Source organism: Crocodylus porosus, unplaced genomic scaffold (genome assembly GCF_001723895.1).
Source record: "Crocodylus porosus isolate Cpor-Errol unplaced genomic scaffold, CroPor_comp1, whole genome shotgun sequence".
In the NCBI taxonomy this organism is placed as follows: domain Eukaryota; kingdom Metazoa; phylum Chordata; order Crocodylia; family Crocodylidae; genus Crocodylus; species Crocodylus porosus.
The window spans coordinates 270095937-270120647 of record NW_017728886.1 but is presented as its reverse complement, the minus strand read 5'-3'; the positions used below and the strand labels follow the sequence as shown (position 1 = coordinate 270120647).

The 24711-nt window shown below is 49.5% G+C and overlaps 1 protein-coding gene across 2 annotated transcripts in view; it reads right to left on the bottom strand.

The window, feature by feature from the left end:
- Nucleotides 1-649: 649 nt before the first annotated feature.
- LOC109322601 (ubiquitin carboxyl-terminal hydrolase CYLD-like) overlaps nt 650-24711 on the bottom strand; it is a 36423-nt gene continuing 12361 nt past the window's right edge. The window contains exons 1-15 of one of the 2 annotated variants that reach the window (XM_019553645.1): nt 19770-19773; nt 19028-19500; nt 17129-17410; nt 16654-16729; nt 13525-13733; nt 11009-11162; nt 8169-8304; nt 6927-7037; nt 6743-6834; nt 4619-4685; nt 3495-3627; nt 3019-3127; nt 2653-2771; nt 1900-2119; nt 650-1501 (exon numbers count right to left, since the gene is read on the bottom strand). In XM_019553645.1, coding sequence (XP_019409190.1) covers nt 1317-1501; nt 1900-2119; nt 2653-2771; nt 3019-3127; nt 3495-3627; nt 4619-4685; nt 6743-6834; nt 6927-7037; nt 8169-8304; nt 11009-11162; nt 13525-13733; nt 16654-16729; nt 17129-17410; nt 19028-19498 — 2364 coding nt within the window. In that variant the 5' untranslated portion in view covers nt 19499-19500; nt 19770-19773 and the 3' untranslated portion in view covers nt 650-1316. Of the gene's footprint in view, nt 1502-1899; nt 2120-2652; nt 2772-3018; nt 3128-3494; nt 3628-4618; nt 4686-6742; nt 6835-6926; nt 7038-8168; nt 8305-11008; nt 11163-13524; nt 13734-16653; nt 16730-17128; nt 17411-19027; nt 19507-19769; nt 19774-24711 lie in introns of those variants that run through there. The other variant, XM_019553641.1, reaches the window with a different exon arrangement.

Below are 24711 nucleotides of genomic sequence, written 5' to 3'. Positions count from 1 at the left end.
CCCGATCTATGCCATTTAGTGGGCCCAACGTGTTCTTGACAAGCCATCAACATGGCCTTTCACTGCATGAAGTCTGGGCAAGCCATCCCACAGCACCGACTCTCAGTGGCTTCCTACCCCCACTGTGAGAACCACGTGTTATTGTGGACTGGAGGTGCAAATGTGCCGATCTCCATAACAGCATTTCTTAAAAACTAAACACACACCAATGCATCCTAGACCAACACCGACTCTTATTCCTGGTATGAGCATAAAACCGTAATGCATTCATTTAAATAAAAGAAAATTCTAGGGATTTTTCTTTGGTTAGCGCTTTTTTACGTGTACCTTGGGAACATTAAGAAAAAGGGGAATGAATTTTGAATTGATAAGACAGACATCCCTACCCTCCAATCAACCGCATATACTTTGAAGAAGGAAAAAAATGTGTTGTCTTCCTTGATATTGTTCTGAAAAAAATATATTTGTGCAAAGTGCATTCCTGGCTCAAATCAACTCTAAACTAGTCTCACGCCAAGTTTCATGTTTTAAAAAAAGGGAAGACAGCCAAGAGAAACTGGTGGTGGACTGGGTGGTGGGGGATGGGGAGCAGAAGTAAAGAAACACTACAGTTATAAATAATCTAGGGCTGGTTTTTGTTCAATGTGGATGTTCAGAATGGGCCCTGCCGTGGAGATGTCTGGACTGGAGTTCACATTTTAGAGAGTATTGCCAGTCTAGAAATTCCCTTCCCGAGACATTCGACTCCAAGCCGTGTAGAAGGGCATCAATCACATTCATTTGCCCACGTGATGAGATAGGTCACACAGCTATCTAGTTTCATTCTTGCCAACCTGAGAACAACAACCCCCCCCTCCCATCTTGGCTTGTGGCTCTTATTCCTGAGTCTTAGAGGGAAGAGCTATGAGGGAGAAGGGAGGGTTGTAAGGATGAGAGAGTTGCAGAGAGTCTGGAGAGGGAAAGAGCAGGAGGCGGCAGCAAGAGGCATGTGGTGAAGCTCTCTCACAAAATAATGTACTAATTAAAAAACTCTAAACCGCTCAGATCTGCAGGAAGTCCAGTCTAGTGCTTGGCCAAGGCCGCTTGCAGGATTTTCAACACTGAACCTTGGTCTTGTGCATAGCTCGATCCCAGCTGTTGGAAGACATCAGCAAATGCAAAGCTGAAAGGTCATTTGACTCGGACTCTGGGTTTCACTGATAAGCAGCTGCAAAAGCAGAGGCTGTCTGGTGAGAACTGAGCCTCTCCTTTCCAACGCCTCACTGTCCTGTGCTGGAGTGGCAGCCCACGTCCCCGTCTGCCCTGCCAAGCTGGCATCATTTATAAAGTGCCATTTTCTTGCTCTGGTACATGTACATGTAGGCGTCACAGAAGAGGCGTTTGGCCACTCCTTCCATGTCCCGGGGCTGCTCCATGGCCAGCGTGGCCACTGGCAATTCCAGGTACTTGGCAACTTCTGGGCACAGAGTCACTGTGGGGATGTTGAAGCCTGTCTCATCACCTGAGCCAGAGAGGGAGAAAGGAAACATGATTTGGGCTCAGACCTAAGAGGCAAGATATCCAGCTCAAGACCACCACAGCCAGTGACAGAACAGGCCCCTTTAATTTATGCTTCATGGCCTTTCTGCTGAACAGCCAGTAATCTGTGCCTCACAGATGTTGGCCCCTTCTGGCACACTGATGGGGAAGACTGTCCAGCAGTCAGTGGGGTTGCTGGGCACTAGAGCCAACAGTCAAGCCCCTCTCACTGCTCATTTAAAATATCATTTTAAATATCACTGCAGCAGCCCAATGAAGTCCAAGAAAGACCTCACGTTCATCATCTTCTAGAGCAACACAGGAATACATGACATCTGCTCTGAGCTGGGCCTAAAAGTGCAAGTGCAGCTCTCTCCTTACCGTGCCTGTCGGCCATGCTGTCAAAGAACATCCAATTCTCCTTCTCTGGTCCATATTTCACAAAGGAGACGTAGTGACTGGTCTCTATACAGAGCACTGCAAAGAGCTCCATTTTCTCCCGTGGGACCCGCTGGCTGCCCAGCTGGCTCGTGCTGGGAAACTCGTCAGGGACATGCAGCTTTGTGGGCCAGTGTGCTTTGCGCTGGTAGTGAGAGTGAACCTGAGGGCAGACAAGGCACGAGCATCGATGGATTTAGTAGGGTTGCTGCCACTTCACGTGCACCCAGCCTCAAGAGAAGGCAGCCAGGGAGGAGTGTTTAATCCAGTTCCCAATTCATTCAGAAGTCATCTGCTTTCCCCTTAACTGGATCTTTCCCAAGTGCCACTTGGCTCCAGCACAGTCCCTGCCCTAGCTTTGACTCTTCCACAATAGCAAGCCACATTCTCCCATGGTAAGTATGTTCTGAAAGCTATGAACCCTGCAATGGAAAGCCCTCCAAGAGAAGCCAGAAAGTGCAAGTACTCAATCAGCACGGAAAGTCCGCAGTCAAGGCTGCAGCCTTGTTACACGTTTGGGCTCCATCTGGATGAGAGATGTGCAAGTTCCTCATAATATGGCTACTAACCACATGTGGATGACCAAGGCAAAAGGAGTGGCCTTGCTTAGACAAGAACCCCGCCTCTGCTAATGGCTTCAGAGAAAGCAGAAGTGGAAATATCCCCAGACTGCAGCTGGACGAGGAGATGGGATACCTGTCTGCAGCAGGAGTTACAATACTGCTTCAGCCCCGTCATGGCAAATGTCCGGTCTTTAAAGCATTCTGAGCACTCCTGGGTGGCAACGTCACCACACACGGAGCATTCCCGGGGACCTGGAGTAGGAACATAAGCAACAGGAGCGGCATCACCACAGGGAATCCATATAATCCGGCACCTCACGCCTGCCAGGCAAGGCCTCCGTGGTGAGCAGAAATCACAGCATGATTCCTAGTCCTAGTATGGTGTTTACAGTCGAACCAGACAAGCCCAACCCACTGGGTCCAGAAGTGCATGAAGCCCGACAGTGTTAGCTCTCAGATGCAAGACAGTCCTTATAACCCCTCCTGCCCAATAACTTACTGTCAAGCAGCAGGTCAGTGATGTCCAGCTCTAAGGAGGGAATGATTTTGCTGAACATTTTATATTCCTTCCCAAAACGGGGCATTTGGATAATGAAACAGGATGGGATCTGTGAGACAACAACAGGGTCATTAAATCAGGGGGGAGATGGTTCTACCCACATAAACCCTGCCAGGAGATAAAGCCCAAGACCCTCTCCCCAATCCTGCGGACGGATTAAGCATTCTCCACAGGATCTCCTGGTGACGGTGGAGACAGCATCTCTCTTTGCTCATGAAGTGCCCATCTCACCTTTCATGTCTGCTCATACCTCCCTCATAGCACAACTATTCCTGCACTGTGATATTAGCTGTAAACTCAGGAGCCAGACTCACTGTGGAGATGCAGAGTAAAAGGCTCTTCTGACAAGCAGATGTGGGAAGGCGAGGACACTAAGGCAGCAGCTAGCGTGAGGAGGTAAGGCTGGCTGCACTCACCTCCACTAGCTTCAGTTCAGAAGACAGGAAGGAACGCTCCACTAACTGCTGCACGTTGGGTACCACCAAGTCCTCCTGCTTGTCCATGAATATCTGGTAACAGTAACAATCCTGTTCTTTCCGGCCTTTGGACCTGAAGGCAGTGTTCAGGAGTCAGGACATTCTCAGAAACATGCGGTAAGCACCGCGAGTGCAGGAGAGGAATGGGACAAGGTCCTGCCCAGCATCTCATTCCATTTCCATCATCGATAGGCCAAACATCCCCGTTCAGTTTAACATTTAAAAGATGCACTGATTTATTTGTTGTTATTCCTAAATTAGCTGTGCTATAGCATGACCAGATGATCCCTGAACCTGGGATACAAGATGCTCATCTGCAATGCATCAGGCTGGAAAATTGCAAAGCCAAAATATGCGGCATTTGTGAAATTGTAAGACATAGCTCCTCCAAACTTTCACACCCCCGAGCCCAGTAATGATGGAGCAACACAGGAAGGAAGGGCCTCTCTTAAAACAGCCCATAGCAGGAAGGATGGAGTCCAATAAAACAGTTGTTTGTGTATCACTGCTTTCCTGAGCAGCTCTATCCGTTATGTCTCTAAAAGAAGGAACGCAGCAGTATAGCAATCCCCTTCTATACTCTTGATCACTGCAACTTTTTACTTTTAGTTTCCTTTGGAGTCCCATAAAGAGCTGAGATTCTGGGACTAACTCCACCGACTTCCTGAGACTCCAGGCTCTCAGCCAGTTTGGCAGCCTGAGAATGTCACAGATACAACCTGACTGTCTGAAACTGCTCCCCAGGGAAGCCGAAGGGGATGAGAAAATCGGGCACTGTGCCACTCGTGCCACCGTCGGCTCTCTCCAGTTCTTTAAGTCAGGGAGATAAGGCTACCCGCACGAACGCTGGGAGTAGTGCGTGTTCCTTCCTGGAACATGCCCCCAATGTGGTAGATAAAGGGGGACTGAGAGGCACCAGCAAGGATCTCTCTCTCAAATTAGAGATTTGCTTCCCCATCTCCTTGTGCTCAAGGGAAATGAATCATGCCTCTTCCCACACCCCATCTCATGTCTGCACAACAAAGTCATTTCTAAAATAAGAGCACACCCCGAAAGCAACTTACTGCAGTCTCAAAAGAGGCTCTATCTCCAGGACGTGATGCATAATGAGATTAAGGAACTCCTCTGGGTCTAAGAGGTCAGAGAAAAAAGCATTGATCAGAGGAGATAAAAATCAGCAAGCTTGCCTCTTCTACCTCATCCGCACAGGATGGGAGTTTGGGGTGGAGGAAGCCAGTAGACATGGGGCTGTGTTTTGATATTGTGTTTCCCTTCTTTTTCTTTACGTATGGTGCTATTCAGACTAGGAGCTGAACTCACACAGTTAACTGCCTAGATCAACGGTTTTCAGACTTTCATTTGCAGACCCCTAAAAAAATTTTGAATCATAGTCATCTTTCGCAGACCCCTTAGACAATCTGCAGACCTCTGGGGTCTATGGACCAAAGTTGAAAGCCACTGGCATAGAGAAACAGGTCAACATAAGAGACAGACACAGCTCTCCACAAAGAGATGAAGAAGAGTCAGGAAAAGAGATCTCAATTTCATCAGTAGTGAATGACTTCCTAGTTATTTTTTAAAAAGAAAATTCTTATCTGTACACTGCAGGCAGATACTGCAAGACAACTTTACTTAAACTTTGGTAGACTAAAATCTCAACGAATGTTTATTGCCAACTTCAAATGCATTGAACTATCTTTGAAGCCAGGGACAATGCAAGAAACCAGACCAAGTCTGGGCTATCTCTGGTACGGAAGAAATGAATAAAAAAAAGATACTGATAAATAAAAGGACAAGACATCACATGTCATGGGAAGAGTTTGTATCTTTTATTTTTAATTACTCATCTGAGTATTTATATGGCCATCATGTTAGTACCTGGACACTTACGAATCGTTTTGTCATTACTGCCAGACCCCTTCATCTAAGGTGTGCCAGAGACACCTGTAAATACTAAATGAGCTACAGTCCAGAGTTTCTCAACCCGTGGTATGCGTAGCCCTGGGGGTACATGGGACACAGGCAGGGGGTATGCGGGTGCTGCGTTGTGGTCTTTGCCTGCTCAAGCCAGAAGCTCCGGCTGCTGCCCCTCCCGCTGCATCCGGTGCACCAGTGCTTTCACTCCCCAGCAGTGTGCTTGGTGGATAGGGAGGGAAGCCCTGCGCAGGCTGCTTTGCTCCAGGCCACGGTGGAAAGTGAGACTTGGCTTGTGGCAGTGAAACTTGAAGTGCCACGGTGGGACTTCCAGTTTCATTTTTGCCGCGTCAGTCAGCAGGGGTTACATAAGGTACCAAAGGTTGAGAACCACTGAGCTACACTATGAGGCAAGTAACACACAAGCACCTTTCACTGGAGCAGATACCCTGGCTGGGAACAAGATAACTGTATAAATGTGCATAGCAAATGCACAGGTGGAGAAACCTGTCATATCCAACTGAATCTGCAGAGGAATTGCTCTCAGTAAAATGGTACTAATGCCAAATGGAATCTGGCAAACATGGTGGCATTGACAACCCTACTCAGAGGAGCAGGGTAAGTACCAGCTAATAGGCAAGACAGAGACCTCCCTGGGCTATGTTCTGAGAAGATGGAGTTTCTTCTAAGAAACAGGCCAGTGGCAGGAGACTCAGCATCCCAATCTTTCCATCACGCTTAGGCTCCAGCCTAAGCTAAAGAGTCAGAGAAATCCCTCAGGTACTAACCACTTTGAAGGCAATGAAAATGGTTGTGGGACTGGGGGACATGACTTGAGAAAAGGTTGAGGGAACTGGGCTGATTGAGTCTGTAGAAGAGAAGACCGAGGGGGAGTGAATAGCAGCTTTCACCTCCCTGCAGGGGGGCTGCCAAGAGGATGGAGCTGGACTGGTCTCAGCAGGGGAAGGTGACAGGACAAGAAGCAATGGGCTCAAGTTGCAGCAAGGGAAGTTGAGGTTGGTTATTAGGAAAGACTCTCTCCTGAGGACGGTGGTGAAGAACTGGATTTAAGACCTGGCTTGACAAAGCTCTGGCTGGGATGATGTAGTTGGGGCTGGTCCTGCTTTGAGCAGGGGGTTGGACAAGATGTGACCTCCTGAGGTCCCTTCAGCCCTAACTTTCTGTGATTCTATTTAAAGCATTCCGAGACAGGCCTAAAATTAAGTCCCTGACTGGGAGAAGCAGATGCAGGGATTCTCCGGAGAGTCCATTACCTTTCTCAGAAGTGGTAAAGCTTGAACACTGGCCCTTTTCCGTAAGCTGCTGCCTAAGGCGCATCACACTCTGAGCAGTAACAAAACCATTCCTGGAAAGGAGAGAAAGGCAGGAGATGAACTCTGTGCATGGAGATTACAGTAAAAACCCACTGCCTGCAGCACTCCCACATGCCGCACTCACCGTCGGAGGGGGGTCACAATTTCATCCCGAAGGATCTTCTGAACGTTCCTGTCAGATATGGGGGGAGGCTTGAAGAGCATGGAATCCAGCACAGAGGTGCATGAGAAGAGGCTACGGTGAGACAATGCCTGGTAAGTAACTGGGTTTGCAGCAACACCACTTCAAACAGCAGTCTTGGGAGTAAGTCAGCAACTTTTGTTGCATAAAGATACAGAAATGCAAATGAAGGAAAAAGAGAATCCAGGAACAGAGGCAGGATGAAGAGATCTCAGTGAAATATTGCAGCGAGACTAATTTATAAGCAGCGATTGCAGCTAGGGAAAGCAAAAGGAAGGGAATCAATTCTCATGTTCCAGCAGTAAGTCTCATAGCCTGCCATGGGGGTGGGGATAGAAGGGGTCACTGTGGGATATTTTCCTCCACAATCAACTAGTGGCATTGCTGGAGGTTTCCCTGGAGGATCTGTTTCTGATCACTATTCAAGATGTCACTCTAAACTTTAAAAGTGTAAGCCAGCAGGGCAAACTCTGATGTTTCATTACATGCAAATGACAGGATCTTTGCAGCCCGGGAAAATTTTCTCTGTCATATTTTAAAGGAGATCCCATGGCACAGGTGCCAGGGTCCAGGGACATCTCTAGATTAAAGAACTGGACATGTCTACATGTGAAATTAAATTTCCCCAAATAAACCCTGGTGCAGTTTGTGCCAGAGTTAATTACTCCCACATGCTGCATTTAAACACATGACCGCAGTATGTCAAGCCAGGTCGGAGAAGTCCCAGTTGGCAGGGGACCTGGGGGGTCAGCCTGCCAGCCCAGGGCTGCTCCAGCCCAGCTCAACATGCTGCGGAGAGGCTGGCCAACAGGCAGCTCCTGCACTGATGCACCCTTGTGCCCCAGCCAGTCCCGTCAGCATCTATACGTGTGCTGTGGCGCAGGAAGTTAGGCTGCCACAAGACAGTACTATCAAGTTTACAAGTACTATCCTACAGCAGCATTTATTAGTTTACTGAGGCCTAACGGGGCTGCATGTGTAGAAGCGGAGACTTTACAGAGGAGCTAATTTGTCAGCCCTACAGTAAACCACTCATGTAGATGTGCCCACTATGTTCTAGTCTACTCTGTGCAATGTGCTTGCCTTGTGCTCTGGGATAAGCTGTCTCGACCAGCACTCGGTTGGGGCACTGCCAATCAATCAAGGCTATCACTGACCCAAAAGCGTCAAAGTGGAACCTCTGACCTGAAAAGAGCTACATCCATGTAGCAGGAATTGCAGTGCCCTTGAATTCCTCTCATCTGCCCTTTTAAGACATGCACAGCTTCATGGTCCCTGAGAGGAGGACAGCTACCCAGAACCTGCGGACTATCCAGCTCATCTGCAACAGAAACAAATAGAAGTGACTTTTATCATCTGAGAGAAGCTGGGCTGGAAGGGACTGCCAGCGGTCATCTAGTCCAACCCCCTGCCTGAGACAGGACCATTTCTATTCAGACCATCCCATACAACCATCATCTAAACTCTACATAAGAATTTATTGCAGAGCTCAAGGGTTCTCATTACAGCCCCCTCTGTCCTGTACAGTTTTTAGACGGGATAGGGACTCGCTCCATCTAGCACCTTTACCCACCGTTGTCTGCCTCAGAAGTGTCTCAGCTTGCAAGAGTTCATGCCAAGGATGATCACTGATGCAGTCGCTACCCTTTTCAACCACTGCAGATTCCCAGAGAGCCACCGCTACACTCTGTCTTCTACATGAGGTTGAGCCAACTACACCAGAAGCTGGCTTTGTGCTATATGTAAGCTCGAGACAGTATTCCTAGAGAAGTGCTGTGCTTCTCTACAGCCTCTCTCTCAGGGAAAAGGGTGGGAGTCTAGACTGACCATACTAAGGCCTGTTCATTGTACTGCTGCCATCTTGAATGGGTAGAAATTGGCTGGCCTAATGCCACCAGAGGAGGCATGGAGGGCTACATATCTGGATCAACACTGATCTCAGCTGTCCTGTAAGGCTCCTATACCTCCAAGGGCACAAGGGAAATACCAAGGGTTTTTTAGTACAGTTACTCTGAAAGGCTGCTGCTACTCCATTCAGCTGCATTTTGGCCATCCTAGCACTCCAGCTAGCCACTGAGTGGAGGATCCAGACCATGGTGCAGGTGGCAGGGACTACTAAAACCACAGTGATCCTTTCACAAGAGGATCTGCAACGCCTGACAGAATGGCTAAACCTGGCAATGTCCCTGTGAACTTAGTATTATGCCAACTTCAATGCCAGAAGTTGGACAGCAGAGAATTTAAGCGATCTGCCCACTGTCACAGCAAGTCAGTGCCAAGTATCAGACTAGAACCCAGGAGTCCCGACTCCCAGCACCCTGCTCCAAGTACTAGACAACAGCCTGAAAAGGACAGAATGGGAGAGCATTGGAAGAGGGGGAGATGGGAGAAGAGAGCCCATACTCCCGTCCTGCCTTGGCTTGGCTTTGGCTCTTGATTCTCCTTCTACCTCTCTAATCAGATGATCATCTTTATCCCTCCTGGCTTTGCCACAGGGGCTCCAAGAAGGTCCTTTCCTTGGTCCCCTTCTTCAGCCCCTTATCTCCAGGCAATTTCAGCCAGGAATACACGTTCAGTGGTCATCTCTCTGCAGGCAACTCACAGACCTATTTCTCTGTCCAGACCTGTCTCTCTGACAAAGCTAAAACCTCAGCTCACCTCTTGACACTTCCCTGCAGATGCCTGGCCATCAGCTCAAGCTCAACAGGGTTGAGCATAGTGCTTTTCTCTCTCATTCAGGCTCTCCCTGCTACCTCATTTCCCTGTCACTATCCTGCCTATCACTACAGTCCATAACTTGGCTGTCACTTTTGACGCGGATCCTCTTTATGGGCAGCCGATGTCCAAGTCTTGCAGATTTTCTCTGTTGAAGATCTCCAAGATAGTCTTTTCCAGTCCATCTGCACAGCTACCACTCACACCTGGGCTGCCCTCACTTGGCATCTATGTTACTGCAACATCCTTTCTTCTGGCCTTGATGAACACAATTTTGCAGTGTTCAGATCCACTTTGCACTGCTGCCAACACTGCTCTTCTAAACGCTTGCTTTGCCCTAGTCATGCCACTCTGTGCCTTCCTGCACTGACTTCCCCTTTCTCACAAACATACTACTGTCTCCACATTCAGAGTCTTCATGGCTTATCATACTGCATTTGTTGCCAGGATGCTAACTCCTGTTTTGCATTGTCCCATGCCACTAGCCTTTATCACCCACTTCATGCTTTCTCTCATGCTACCCCCATGCCCCAGAGAAGCTCCTCCAAATATGTGCAAAGCTCAAATCCCTTCTTAAAACTCCTCTTTGCCATGATGCCTACAAAAATCTCAGCACTTAAGCTGCTTGCAGTGTGTCACCCTATTTGTAACCACATGGTGTCTTTGAGATTATAGTCCCTTGGGGGAATGGACCAGCTTTCATTCTGGGTTTGTACAGCAACTAGCACAGTGGGATCACAGGCTGTGACAAGTATCTAGGTCCCAAGATAACCAGCTTCAGAAAAGGGGATTGGACAAATTCACAGAGGACAGGTACATCAGTGGGTAAGAAACATAATGGTTAAGGGTGCTACCTCAAAATGAGGACTTCTTGGGCCTCTGAATGCTGGAAGTTGTAAGGAAGGAGGGCAGGGGAAAAAGATCTGTCTGAATAGGTGAAAGGCTATAAATGGGTTCAGTAGCTATGCTGCCACAGTCCAACCCTGTTCCAGGCAGAATCATTCCAGACTGAACCATCCTAGAAGCGTTAAACACTTCAGGAACAACTTTCTTGCACAACTACCAGGCATAATGCCCAAAACATCCCTTAAAAGGACCACAGGCAAAGCAGGGGATGAGGAACCATCAATATCCTGCCCCAGTGAGGACAAGTAGTAGTTTGTTAAAATACGCTCAAAGGATCCAAGGAAGAGGACCATGTAGCCCCTGAAGAAGGCTGCAATCCCCGCACACAACAGTTCATGCCAGCCAGAGCCACCAGCTGTACCCCCTTCTCCTGGTCTGACCCAGCCACTCTGAAGGGAACTTACTGAAGCTGCTGGAATCCAGGCTGGTACTGCTTGAACACCGGAAGCGCATGTCGGGCTGGCATGACTGTAGCTTCACAAAGATGCCGCGCTTTGTGGGGCACTGAAAGTAGCGCACCCCCTGCCATTCACCATCTGTGATCCCTTTGTCTTCATCCTGTGAGGAGGGTGGAAACCAAGCAGTGAGCAATCCCGGTTGAGGCTTCTGGCACTGTGCTAGAGTAGTGAGGGATTTCAAGGGCAGAGAGAGAGAGAGGGCCAGGGTGTCAACAATTCCTTCCTCCCTCAAAACATGCCTGCAGTGGCAGGCAATGTCATGAATGAACTTCTCAAATCCAAGTCCCAGGTATGGTAAAACCAATTCTACAAGGATCCCAAAGCATTTTGCAAACAGGTAACGAGGCTTTATGACATCTCTGCTGGCAGAGAAGAATTATCCCAACTTACACATGCAGAAATGAAGGAAGAGAGAAAAAGCTTGCTTAGGTTTCATAGAAAATGAGGGTGTGAAGGGACTCAGGAGGTCACATCTAGTCCAACTCCCTGCTCCAAGCAGGACTAGCCCCAACTACATCATCCCAGTCATGGCTTTGTCTACCTGGGTCTCAAAATCCTCTAAGGATGGAGAGTGCACCACCGCTAAGTAACCTGTTCCAGTGCTTTACTACCCACCTAGTGAGAGTTTTTCCTAATATCTAACTGAAGCCTCCCTTGCTGCTCCCTTTTACCCTGCTACTTACCACTTCAACTCCTGCCATTTTGTGGGTAGTTCAAGGAGCCCATTGCTCCTTGTCCTGTCATCTGCCCCCACTAAGGACAGTCCAGCTCCATCCTCTTTGCAGCCCCCCCTGCAGGGAGTTGAAGGCTGCTATTCAATCCCCCTCGATCTCTTCTCCAGACTAAATCAGCCCAGTTCCCTCATCCTCTCCTCACCAGTCCTGCCCCCCAGGCCCTCAACCATTTCACTGCCCTCCACCGGACTCTCTCCAACGTGTCCACATCCTGTCTGTAGTGGGGGTCCACAGCTGGACACAGGACTCCAGATGTGGCCTCCCCAGTACTGAAGAGAGGGGAAGAATCGCTGCCCTTGATCTACCGGCAACGCTTCTCCCAATGCAGCCCAGGATGCCTGTAGTCTTCTTAGCACCAAGGACACACTGCTGGTTCATATGCAGCTTCTTGTCCCCTGTCCCCCCAGGTCCTTTTCTGCACAGCTGCTGCCCAGCCAGTTGATCCCCAGCCCGTACCGGTGATTCCTCCTAAGGAGGCCCCCCTGTGGGTTGACATTCGCTCACGGAGGGCTGCCCGGGCCAGCAACTAGCACCATAACTACAGGTACAACCGGCACCATACCCACAGGTTGGGGAATTCCATGCTCATCAGTACAGAGGCGGAAAAGGATTTTGGAGTCATCGCTGACTCCAAGATGAACATGGGCCGGCAGTGTGGGGACGTGGTCAGGAAGGCCAACCGCACCTTGTCCTGCATCCACAGATGCATCTCGAGCAGGTCTGGGGGGGTGATTCTCCCCCTCTGTGCGGCACTGGTCAGGACGCAGCTGGAGTACTGCGTCCAGTTCTGGGCACCGCACTTCAAGAGGGATGTGGACAGCATGGAGCGGGTCCAGAGGAGGCCACTCGCATGGTCGGGGGCAGCAGGGCAGGCCTACGAGGAGAGGCTATGGGACCTGAACCTGTCCAGCCTCCACAAGAGAAGGCTGAGGGGGATCTAGTGGCCTGTTACAAACTAGTCAGGGGGGACCAGCAGGCATTGGGGGAGTCACTGTTCCCCCGAGCACCGCCAGGAGTGACCAGGAATAATGGTCACAAGCTGGCAGAGGGGAGATTTAAGCTAGATATCAGGAGGCGCGACTTCACGGTCAGGGCGGCTAGGATCTGGAACCAGCTTCCAAGAGAAGTGGTGCTGGCTCCTACCCTGGGGGGCTTTAAGGAGGCGAGATGTACACCTTGCTGGAGTCGTTTGACCCCAGTACTCTTTCCTGCCATGGCAGGGGGTCGGACTAGATGATTTGCTCAGGCCCCTTCCGACCCTAGAAACTATGAAACTAAGTGCAGGACTTTGAACTTGTCCTTGTGAACCCCATGAAATTTCTTTTGCTCCAACTTTCCAATTTGTCCAGGTCTCTCTGAATCCTAGTCCTACCTTCCACTGATTTCACAGCAAGTCAGGAAGAAGGACAGGAATAGGACTTAGGAATCCCGGCTGCCAGTTCCAAACTAACCAATATACTACTTGCCTTACACAAAGGGAGTTGTGCATAACCCTACCTCTATTATCCCACCCATGATCCAAGTGCGATAGGTCAGGTACACTTGGCTGGATTGTTCATTATATAGCATGACGTATAAAAGGCCCAATCTAGGTCTTGCTGTGAGATGCAAGGTCTAAAACTGAGGTGCTTCAAAGAGCCAAAAAAAGGCAAAAGCCTGCACCCACCCTTAGACCTGCAAGTCACGATCTCGTGCCCCCAGGAGCAGAACTTTTACCCTGCTACTTACCAGTTCAACTCCTGCCGTTTTGTGGGTAGTTCCGGGCAGATTCCCCACCCAGCGGATGGTTCCATAGACTTGGTTCCCCTTGTCTAAGGGGATCTGTACCAGGGAGTTCACATCCAAGGAAGGATGCCTGCTTTCCCACTCACTTCCATTCTGGCTTCTTTCCCGCATCAACTCTTTCTGGAATCCTGGGTCCCCAACCGGCTCAAATACTGAAAATACACAAGGTCAAGAACGTGGTGTAGCAAGTCCACCTTCATAACGCATAACTGCCAGCAGACTGCTCCAGTTCTCAAACGTTATTTGAAAAAACACTGCTGCCAAACACTATTGCCTAGGATTTCCATGCCAGCTAATGGAATGACTATCAGGTGGTGGTCAAGACATACAGGGTATGATTCGCAGTGAAACCAAGACCCTTCTATGCTTCTCTTCCTTTGAACTCTGCACCAAACCCTTTACTCATTTCTGCCTTGCCTGCTCTCTGCTGCTAGGTTTCGAGGCAGAAATGAGTAAAGGGTTTGGTGCAGAGTTCAAAGAAAGATTTCTGTCTACACTGCTTGTCATCTTTACTATGTAGAGTGAACAAGGGACATGTTGGAGGGCCACGATCACACTACAATGCACTGGCCTCTGCTTCTCAGGACCCAGGAGGGAGGATCTGAAACAAGACTTAACTGGAGTCCCCCAAGTCTGACCTAATTCACCCTAGAAGGCTGGCAGACTGTGTGGAGCCACAGCACATGGGGAACACAGATGGCTTCAAGCCACCTTTGTCTCCATCCCATTGGCCATGCTCCAGTTGCAGGAATGAAAGGACTGAAAATCAGAATCCCAGTTCTCCCACTGGCTAAACGTTAGACTTCAGACCGGTCACAACTTCTTCATAGCTGCAACCCCACCTGGGAGAGGGATAACATTCACTCACCTTTATACACTGCTTTTAAGATGTGCAGATGAAAACATTTCTATTTAAGTAACATGCAAGATAGATTTGAACACGAAAATGAGTGGAGGGGCACGCCTCTGAGCAGGAAGTGGAAGGGGAGAATTTTCACCTGTACATAAAAGATCAGCCTTATCACAAAGTAGCTTGCTGCAAATCTTATCACTCCTAGAAGAAAAAAAACATGTCCAAGCGGAGACATTTCAACTCCTGCCCAAAGTACTCCACCAAGTGTGGATTACTGTAGATTCCTCTTTATCCCATATGGGTTATCTGAGCAGGTTTTCTCAACAACTGTTTTTCTTCTACCTAGTCAATTAAGTTCCACCTGGTTACTTGTGAGGGAGTTCCAGTTATGCTAAGCCATAGTTATGCTAAAGGCACCAGAAAGGAGCTTGGAAAGAACAAGCCTCATGATCACTGAAAAACCTGACAAGAAACGTAATAAAATTAACACATATTGATGAGTGAAGAAGATTCAAAAGGAGGAGAAAAAGCAGTAGCTAAATAACTCAAGAAGTAACATCAAAAGGTAAGAACCCACTAACAAGGCAGTAATAAAGAGAACTGAAGATGCAGGCGTGCAAGCTAGACAAGAGACCAGTAAAAGGAACATCTTGACAGGAAGACAGATAAACACTGCTCTGAAATGAGGGCATTTTAGGTATAAATACAGGGGCTGCGAGACTTGTTTAGGGACTCTGGGGAGTGTAAACTAACTGAATTCCTGTGTGGCTAAGTGTGGCAGATGGTTAAAAACTGAGCAGCTGGTGCACTGGCCAAGTGATAATAGACCTCGCCGAGCTTTCCCACCAAACCCCAATTTGAGTTGTTCCGAGTCACGTCTGGAAGCTGGAAGGCTGCTTGCTAGCATCAGCCTTCCAGCACACGTAGGCCCCTGGCAGCCTGTACACCAGAAGTGACCGCAGCCTCTGACCACCTGAGGAAAAAAGAAGACACTCCCACACTTCAGAGTGACAACTTTTGGCATACTTCAGTTCACTGCACAAGCCAAAACTCGAAGAAAGCTTAAGAGTGGTTCTGCAAAAAACAAGAAGACTGAAGAGTGCATGGAAAGAGATTTCCACTCACAACAGATGATTTATCAGGATGCTTAAAATGATGAAGTTTGTCATCAGATTATGCATAGCTTTGTTGCTGTTTTACTTGAACAAGCACATCCTGCTTTTGGAGGTACATTTAGATATGTTACCTCTCATTAATGGTCACATCAGACCATCCACTCAGCAGGAGGTCTAGGAGAAAAAGAACCGATTTGTGAAGTGTGGAATTTTCTTTGTTAATTACAGCATACGTGCCATGAGGTACAAGGGGACCGGGAACAGAAGATGCGATTGAACATCCGTTGCCACAATTTTCTGTTTATTGACTAGCAAGTCCATAAGAGCAGACAAAAAACTGGAGGGAGCAATTCCTAGCGCAGTATCACATTATGATCAGGAATTGCACTACCCACTTCCGGCCTATATTTTTCTTCTGTTCTGCTTATTAACTTAGTCCACTGATTTACATAAAAGGAAAAAAAGGTCAAGGAAACGACCTAAATCTACTGCATTTCATAGATGGTAACTCCAGAAAACTGGATTAGCTAACCTGGTCTGACCTCCTGAGAATGACAGATTGCAGAACCTCACCCAGTTACCCTGTACTGTGCCCAATAACTCATGCTTAGCCAAAGCATATGATCCAGAAGGCATCTGGTCCTGGTTTGAAGACACCGAGACGGAGACTCTACCACTTGCTTCTTAATTAGCTTCACTGGTTAATCACTCCCCGTTAGATATTTATGCTTTCCTTTTAAATGTAATTAGTCTGGCACTAGCTTCCAACTTGTCATCCAGCCTCTCTCTGCTAAATTAAAGACCCTTTTAGTAACTGCTATCGCTTATACTCCATAATCAGGTTAACTCTTAATCTTTCATGATTAGCTAAATAGATTAAGCTCTTCAGGCTCTCCATGCAAGACCTTTTCTCTCCCAGACCTTCAAACACTTTATAGCACATTTACCCTACATCCTCTTTAAAAAAAATTAGCAAAACCTGATGCGTTTGAGGGTCATCAGCCATGCTGCAGACATTGGAAACACAAAGGAAAAAAACAGCAGCAAATCCAGCATCCCAGGGTTCGGCACGTGCTGGACAAATGCAGCTGTGTATGGATTTACCTGAAGAGAGCAAGCCTTCCTTCACAACAGAGTCCATGGGGATGTCCCGAAAACTATCTGTTGTTCCTTCTTCTTCCTAAAGCAAAACATTCCACAGAGGATTTTACCAGTTTGAGTGATTTGTTGGGGACAGGGCTCCAGGAGGAAAGCCACTAACTGAACAGGCTGGCTTTATCCCAGGGGCGGAAACTTATTTCAGGCAGAGGGCTGCTTACTGAGTTTTGGCAAGCCACGGAGGGTTGCATGACAGGCAGCCAGGGACAGATAAATATTAACTTTCTAAATTTTTTAGGGGCCCCATGGGCCGGATAGAATGGCCTGGCAAGCTGCATCTGGCCCGTGGGCTGCATTTTGCCCATCCCTGCTTTATCCAGACCCACAGCATTCACACCCCGCCCCACAACTGGACGGTATGCACAGGACTGATCAAACACATTTATTAGTCACCAAACACAACACTGGAAATGAAGCTTACCGAACAAACCCTCACAAACCACTGGTTTCCTTCCTTGTACACTCCCACTGCTAATCCTTTTGTCAAGATATCATCCAGGTAGAAGCCCACAGCATCCCCCACTTTGACTGGATCAACTCTAGTTGCATCTGGTTTCAGTTCCTGTTTCACTCGGTCGCTGTCAGGTCCAGGGACAAAGTTGATTTTGTTAAATGGCAGAAAGATCCCACAGTTTTGCTTACACTTGAAATACTTGATGCCATGAAAGGAGCCATCAACGCGTCCTCTGCTTTCGCCATCACCCTGGAATACCAGCAGAAAAAACACATTACTTTCTGAACCATGCACCAGTCAGAGAAATTCTGAATTCTAGTTCCCTCTAGAACTAGTGCTGGCAAGACGAGCTCCGGTTTCCTCAACAAAAGGCTCTTATAATCAGGGATCTGGGCTTTCTGTTCGCTGTGGAAAAAACACAGGTTTTCTACCCTTAAGGAGAAAAATGAGGGAAATGGTGGGTATCCCCTTTTAGGCTGTCAGAGTTTCAGCCTGCAGGAGGCTGCATCGTGCATGTGCACATGCATACATGCACGTGGCAGCCAGGCAGCATGGAGAGCAGCTCCTGCAGTTCCCACCAGGTAAGTTGTGGGGGGAGGGGGATGAGAGGGAGGGAAGGAGTGGGCCAGGGCAGGGCTGGGGGTGCTGCTCAGCTGGGACAGTGCATGGGGCCTGGGGTCCAGGGCTGTGGTGGGAATGTGTGGCCACAGGGCCCAGCCAGGGACCAGAAGGGAGTCATAGGTGGCTCATCCAGGGGGTGGCAGGGGCTAGCTCCCTTCCACTGAGAGCACTCCTGGAGGAGGGTTGGGGGGGTATATGCCCCCCCCCCCAATTTGTGCACAGGGCGGGGGTGGATGCAGGCTCTCTGCTGCGGGTTCGAGGGTCCCTGCCCTGGAGGACCTCCATGGGCCAGCAGGACAAGGTAAAGTGGGGTAGGGAGGCTCAGTGCCACAGCAGAAGGCACAACTCCACACCGCCACTCCCACTGCTGCTGGGCAGGTAGGGGCGCCTCGCTATGGCATTGCAGCCAGCGTGGGGCTCCCAACAGTGGCACCGAGCCTGTCCACTCCATTTTGCCCTGATGCGCCGGATCTGGCCCACTGAGCTGCAAAGGCCCTGGGGAGACAGCAGCGGGGCAGGGAGCCCTGAGCCTGCAGTGGGAAGCCTGCATCTGCCCTCCTCCTCCTCCCCCTCCCCCACATCATGGGCTCCACTACAGCTGTGCCACCCACAAGGGACAGGGAGCCAGGCTCCATGCTCTGCGTGGGCCGCAGCAGCCAGAGCTCAGGTGCTGCAGGCCCTGGTCCTATAGCCCTGGCAGCTGGTGACCCCATCCAGCAGGGCTGTGGGTTGGGGAGTGAAGTGCATCAGTAGGGCTGAGGGCTGTGAATAAGGAGCACCAGGAGGGCCAGAGGTGGAAAAAAGGAGTAACTGCAGCTAGACCCACATCCTGGTAAATGAAGGTTGTGGGGCGAGCTCTGATTTTCTATCATAAAAAACCAAAGTCAAATGCCAAAATATATAGGTATTTAGAATTCATTTTATTATAGTGATTGAGTCACTGGTAGGCTTCCAAATTGCTTTAATATTGTAAATATATCAATTACACATTGTGATCAGCTGATACCTATATATAAACACACACACCTCTATATATAATAGTGGCATTTCACTTTAAATTGTGGAAAAACATGGATTTGAGTTTTTTAAATCAGAGAAAACCAGGATCCCTGCTCACAATATATGGGTGGAAAGGCACTGCAGGTTCACTGCCTGTGGCCAACCTTTCTGTTAGGATGAGATTCTGGCCCAACATAACTTAACTGGAGAGGAGGACAAGGGAAAAGCTCCTCCTAAGTACCTTACCTGTAACTCCACCCCAAAGAAGATGGCAGACAGAGGGGACCAAGTGGATTGATCAATCTTTCCAATGTAGCGGATGATGCCAGGGAACTGCTGGTCAAGATTCACCACCACTTGTTGGCCCAGCTTAGCCTTCATAGCTGCTTCGAGGCCCTGCCTCTCCAGGAAACAGTTCAAGCGTTCGCTTTGGTTGCCAATGGCCAGGAGGAAGCCAGGTTCTTGGTCCTTGAGGGGCTGAAGAACTTCTACACTGACAGTGACTGTGGAATTGTCCTGCAGCATGGTCACCCTCAGGTGACTCTTGGTAGTACTCTCAATGGAGATAAAGTGCATGTAACTTCTCTCGCTGATGAAGCACATGTGTCCGGCTTGAAAGAGCTTGCTGCCATAGGGGAACTCCTCCATCAGGAGGAAATAAAAGTTTCCATCCCCTTGTGCAGGTGGGGGGCTGGTTGCTATGACAGCTGTTGTCATAGCTTCTGCTTGGTCCTGAGAAGTGGCAAAGACATATAAGGGCAAGGCAGGTTATGGAGAATCATGTTTCTGTGGTAGCACCCAAGTGACTAGACACTCAAGATCCTTGCACCCAGGCTATGTAAACTCACAAACTCTTTCTGCATCAGATCTGAAAGAAACAGCCCTTCCTTCCACCCAAACCTGGCTGGAACTCAAGGCTCTTGTCACTGCACACAGAGTTGTAGAAAATGAGGGTTGGAAAGGACCCGAGGAGTTCATCTCGTCCAACCCCCTTCTCAAAGCAAGGCCAACCACAACTAGATCATCTGCATGTCCTAATGTTTTCTGTTCTGGCTCCATCTTGTCTGTGTAAGTATAAGCCACTAGTCTCCACATTCGAGGGCCTTCATAACCTATCACCTCTAATTCACTCCTCAGGCCTTTGTTCTAGCCTCCAATTAGCCTATGATTCTCATCTCTCTCATCAGACTTGCAAAAGAGCCTGGCCTGCTTCCTCTTATATTGTTGCCCTTGTGCTTGGCAGGTGCAGCAGGTGAAGACCTGCAAAGCTACACTGCTACCTGTCAAACCCATCCTCAGAGCTCTCCTTTGCTCCGATGCCCACTTCACTGCATCAGGCAATGTCATTACACTGCACTGACTGGTATAGTCATACTGTCCTCAAAATCCCTACTGATCTCCATCCGCCACCTCTCACATTAACTGTGAGCGATTTGGGGCAGGGGCTGCTTTGATCTGGGCCTGTACCGTGTCTAGAAGAGTTGGGCTCTGGTCTAAGACTACTGCATAATAAAGAGTCTGCACCTAGCCTTGAGATCACATATTTGAGATGGGCAAAAAGACACATCCAGCAAGGGAAGCAGTTAAGGAGATTGTCAGTACAGCAAGGATGGCTGTTACCAATGTGAGGGACATAGGGTGGATGCGGTCATGGAGATGGGAGCCGTGGAGTCGAGTCCTGGAAAGTGGGAACACACTAAGGACTTTTGAGGAAGAAGGCATGAAGACGACTGTTTGCAAGGTGGAAGGGGAAGCTATGCAGAGGTCAATAATGAGGAAAGGAGAGTTTTTCAGACTCAAAGAGATGACTGGACATTTGCAGAGTGGGGTGGTAGTATTTTTGAAAGGGCTAATCAGTGTTATTTGTATGGAAGACATGGAGCCCCCTGGTTGATGCTGTCCTGACCACAGCCCCTTAGTGGCAGAGGTAGTGAGGGAGGAAGGACTCAAAGCCAAGTTTTTTGTACACCACCACCCAGGACAGCCAGGATCCCAGAGGCACCTCACGGTTTCTCCTCTGTACAGCAGGGCAGTGGTCAATACATCACCTGCCCATCTAAAACTCCCACATCCCTCAGGTCAGGCTGCAATGAGGAACGCCAGATTTGCCACAAAGCCAGTGAATTGTCTAGTATGAAACCAGGCCACCAATCCACCTACTCCTGTACCTTCTCCCTCCCAACAAGACCCCTGGAACATCTCCCACAACAGGGGATAACACTTAGGCCACCAGATCCACCCATGCTACCTTGGCACATCGAAGCACTCAGTTATTTGGCTTGGTAGATTAGTTTCCTAGGTACTGGCCAGTGCTGTACACAACACAGCCTCAGGAAGTCAGGGTTGGAAGGGACCTCAGGAGGGCATCTGCCCTGGCACCAGGCACTGTCTGTAGAATGAAGCAGCTGAGGCTGCTTCTACATTAGGATGTAGGAGGCAAAACCAGCCAAGGACATTTCTCCTACATCGAGCTCTAGGTTAGCTGTTATGACACAGGAAAGAGACCCGAGTCATGGGACAGGTTGCTAAAACATCATCTCAGTGCTTAGCACTGGTGTTTGTCAAAAAAAGCAAACAGCAGGTTAGGGATGATGATTAAGGGAGCTGTATACAAAGCGGAAATTATCACGATGCCCCTTTATAAATGCATGGTGCATCCACACCTTGAATACAGTGCCCAGCTCTGGTCCCTGCACTTCCAAAAGGATCTAGGTGAACTAGAGAAGGTCCAGAGACAGGCAACAAGGACAACAAGTGGCATGGAGGAACTTTCCTACGAGGAGAGAGTAATGGGGCAAGGGCTGCTCCGTTTAGAAGAGACACACTTGGAGGGGATGACATGAAAACGGTTTACAAATTGCTAAATGGTGAAAAGAAAGTCAGAGAGGATTCATTATCAACCGTCCATCACAACACAAAAACAAGCAGTCACAACATGAAACTACTAAGTAGGAAAGTTCAAGCTAACACCATGAAGTTTTTTTCTCCCATTAAAGTGGGGGGACGACTCCTGGCCACCAGCTGCGGCAGAAGCGGAGCATATAGACAGATGCACAAGGGATTGGACACATGCTAGGAGGGAAGGGGCACAGAGTCATAGACAATGAGGGTTGAAGAAGGGACCTCAGGGGGTCATGTCTAGTCTAGTCCCCTGGATGAGTTGCATCCGAGGGTACCGAAGGAATTGGCTGGTGTCATAGCAGAACCACTGGCATGGCTGTTTGAGTGCTCGTGGCACTTGGGTCAGGTCCCAATGAACTGGAAAAGGGCCAATGCGGTCCCTATTTTCAAGAAGAGGAGGAAGGAGGATCTGAGTAATTATAGGCCAGTCAGTCCCACCTCCATCCTTGGAAAGGTCTTTGAAAAGATTATGAAGGATCATATCTGTGGGAGTCCAGCGGGAAAAAATAACGCAGCAGGGAAACAAGCTTGGATTCGTAGCAGGCAGATCATGCCTGACCAACCTGGGTCACAAAATGCTGAGACGCAGGAGTAGAGGTGGATGTCATTTTCTTGGACTTTAGCAAGCCCTCGATATGATTTCTCATCCCATTCTCACCCATAAATTAAGAGGCTGTGACACAGATGTGGGTGGCAAACTGGCTTGGGGGTTGCACCCAGAGTGGCAGTAGACAGGTCGGTATCGACCTGGACGGATGTGGGTAGCGGGGTCCTGCAGGGCTCGGTCCTTGGCCTGGTACTCTTCAATTACTTCATCAGTGACTTGGATGTGGGTGCGAAGTGTACTCTGTCCAAGTCTGCAGATGATACTAAATTGTGGGGTGAAGTGCACACTCTGGAGGGTAGGAAACAAATGCAGGCAGACCTGGACAGTTTGGATAAGCAAACAGTACACAACAGGATGCAGTACAAGGAGGACACATGCAGTGCTGCACCTATGGTGCAAAAATATCCAGCATATCTACTGGGTGGAAAGTGGCCCTCTCAGCAGCACAGAAGCGGAAAGGATCTTGGAGTCACAGTGGACTCCAAGATGAATATGAGTTGTCAGCGTGACGAAATCATCAGCAAAGCTAACTGCGCGTTAGCATGCACCAGCAGATGCATGGCAAATAGATTCACAGAGATGATACTTCCCCTCGGTGCGGCACTGCTCAGACCGCAGTTGGAGTACGCGTCCAGTTTTAGGCACCACGCTTCAAGAAGGATGTGGATAGACTCAAGAGGGTCCAGAGGAGGCCACTTGTATGGTCAGGGGCTTACAGGACAAGCCCAACGAGGAGAGACTAAGGGACCTGGACCTCTTCAGCCTCAGCAAGAGAAGGGTGAGAGGGGATCTTGTGGCTGCCTACAAATTCATGAGGGGGACGCAGCCAGGGATCGGAGATGCTCTGTTCACCAGGGCTCCTCTTACGGTAACAAGGAGCAATGGTCACAAACTGACAGAGAGCAGATTTAGGTTGGACATCAGGAAGAATGTCTTCATGGTAAGGGCGGCCAAAACTGGAATGGGCTCCAAGGGAGGTGGTGCTCTCCCCTCCTTGGGGGGTCTTTAAAAGAAGGCTGGATAGGCATCTGGCTGGAATCGTCTGACCCAGCGCTCTTTCCTGCCCAGGCAGGGGGTCGGACTCGATGGGGAAAGGGATGTAATGGTGGGGGTCTACTACAGACCACCCGACCAAGGGGAAGAGCTTAAGTCAGCTCATGGAGGTAGTGAGGCCAAAGGACGTGGTCATCATGGGTGACCTGAACTTTCCAGACATCTGCTGGGAAGAGCAGTCAGCAAGGTCTGACGGCTCACGTACGTTCCCAGCCAAAATGCAAGACCTCCATCGAACCCAGGAGGTGCACAGCCCCACCAGGGGAGATGCCCTGTTGGACCTGGTGCTGGCCATGGGCAACAACCTGGTGAGGGGGCTGCGGGTGCTTGACCACCTGGGCAACAGGGATCATTGCCCACTGGGATTCACCGTCCAGCGCAAGGTGGCTAAGGCCTGCAGCAAGGCAGCAGCCCTGGACTTCAGGAGGGTGGACTTCAATGAGCTAAGGAGGATAGTCGGGGAGGCACTGAGGTCCCAGAGGGGAGGGGAGCCAGGTGTCCAAAGAGAGTGGTCGCTCCTTCAGGAAATGATCCTCCAAGCCCAAAGGGAGGTAATTCTGACATGGATCAAAGGGGGCAGGAGGGCACACAAGCCCCCACGGCTCACCAAAAGCATCCGGGAACGTCTCCTAGCTAAAAGGGAGGCGCACACCTGATAGCAGGGAGAGGCCATCACCAAGTAGAACTACACTGCGGTTGCTCGGGGATGTAGGGGGGTGGCCAGGAAGGCCAAGGCAGAGATGGGACTGGGACTAGCTTCCCGGATCAAGGACCACAAGAAGTCCTTTTTTAAATACATAGGGGCAACAAGAAAACACTGGGTAACGTGAGGCCTCTGCAAGACACGCTAGGAAATCTGGCTGTCACACCAGACGACAAATCTAACCTATTTAATGATTTCTTTGCCTCCATTTTCCTGAGCAGGGACCGGATCAGCCCCCCACCGGGTCCCCCTCAGGCCCTAGGGGAGGTGCACCCAGGCCCAGGGTCAGGGAAGATCTAGTCAGGGAACGCCTGGAGGGACAGGATGCATTTAAATCAGCTGGTCCGGACGATCTCCACCACCGAGTGCTGAGGGAATTGGCTGCAGTCATTGCTGGGCCCCTGGCACTCGTGGTGCTCTGGGGACTGGAAGAGGGCCAATATGGTTCCCAACTTCAGAAAGGGGAGAAAGGAGGACCCAGGAAACTATAGGCCAGTTAGTCTTACCTTGATCCTGGCTAAGCTTTTTGAGAGAATTATCCTGGCACATATCCCTGAGGGGCCAGGGGGGAGATTATGCTTAGGGGCAACCAACACGGGTTCATTAGCGGCAGGTCCTGTCAGACCAACCTGGTGGCCTTCTACGACCAGGTCACCAAATCCTTAG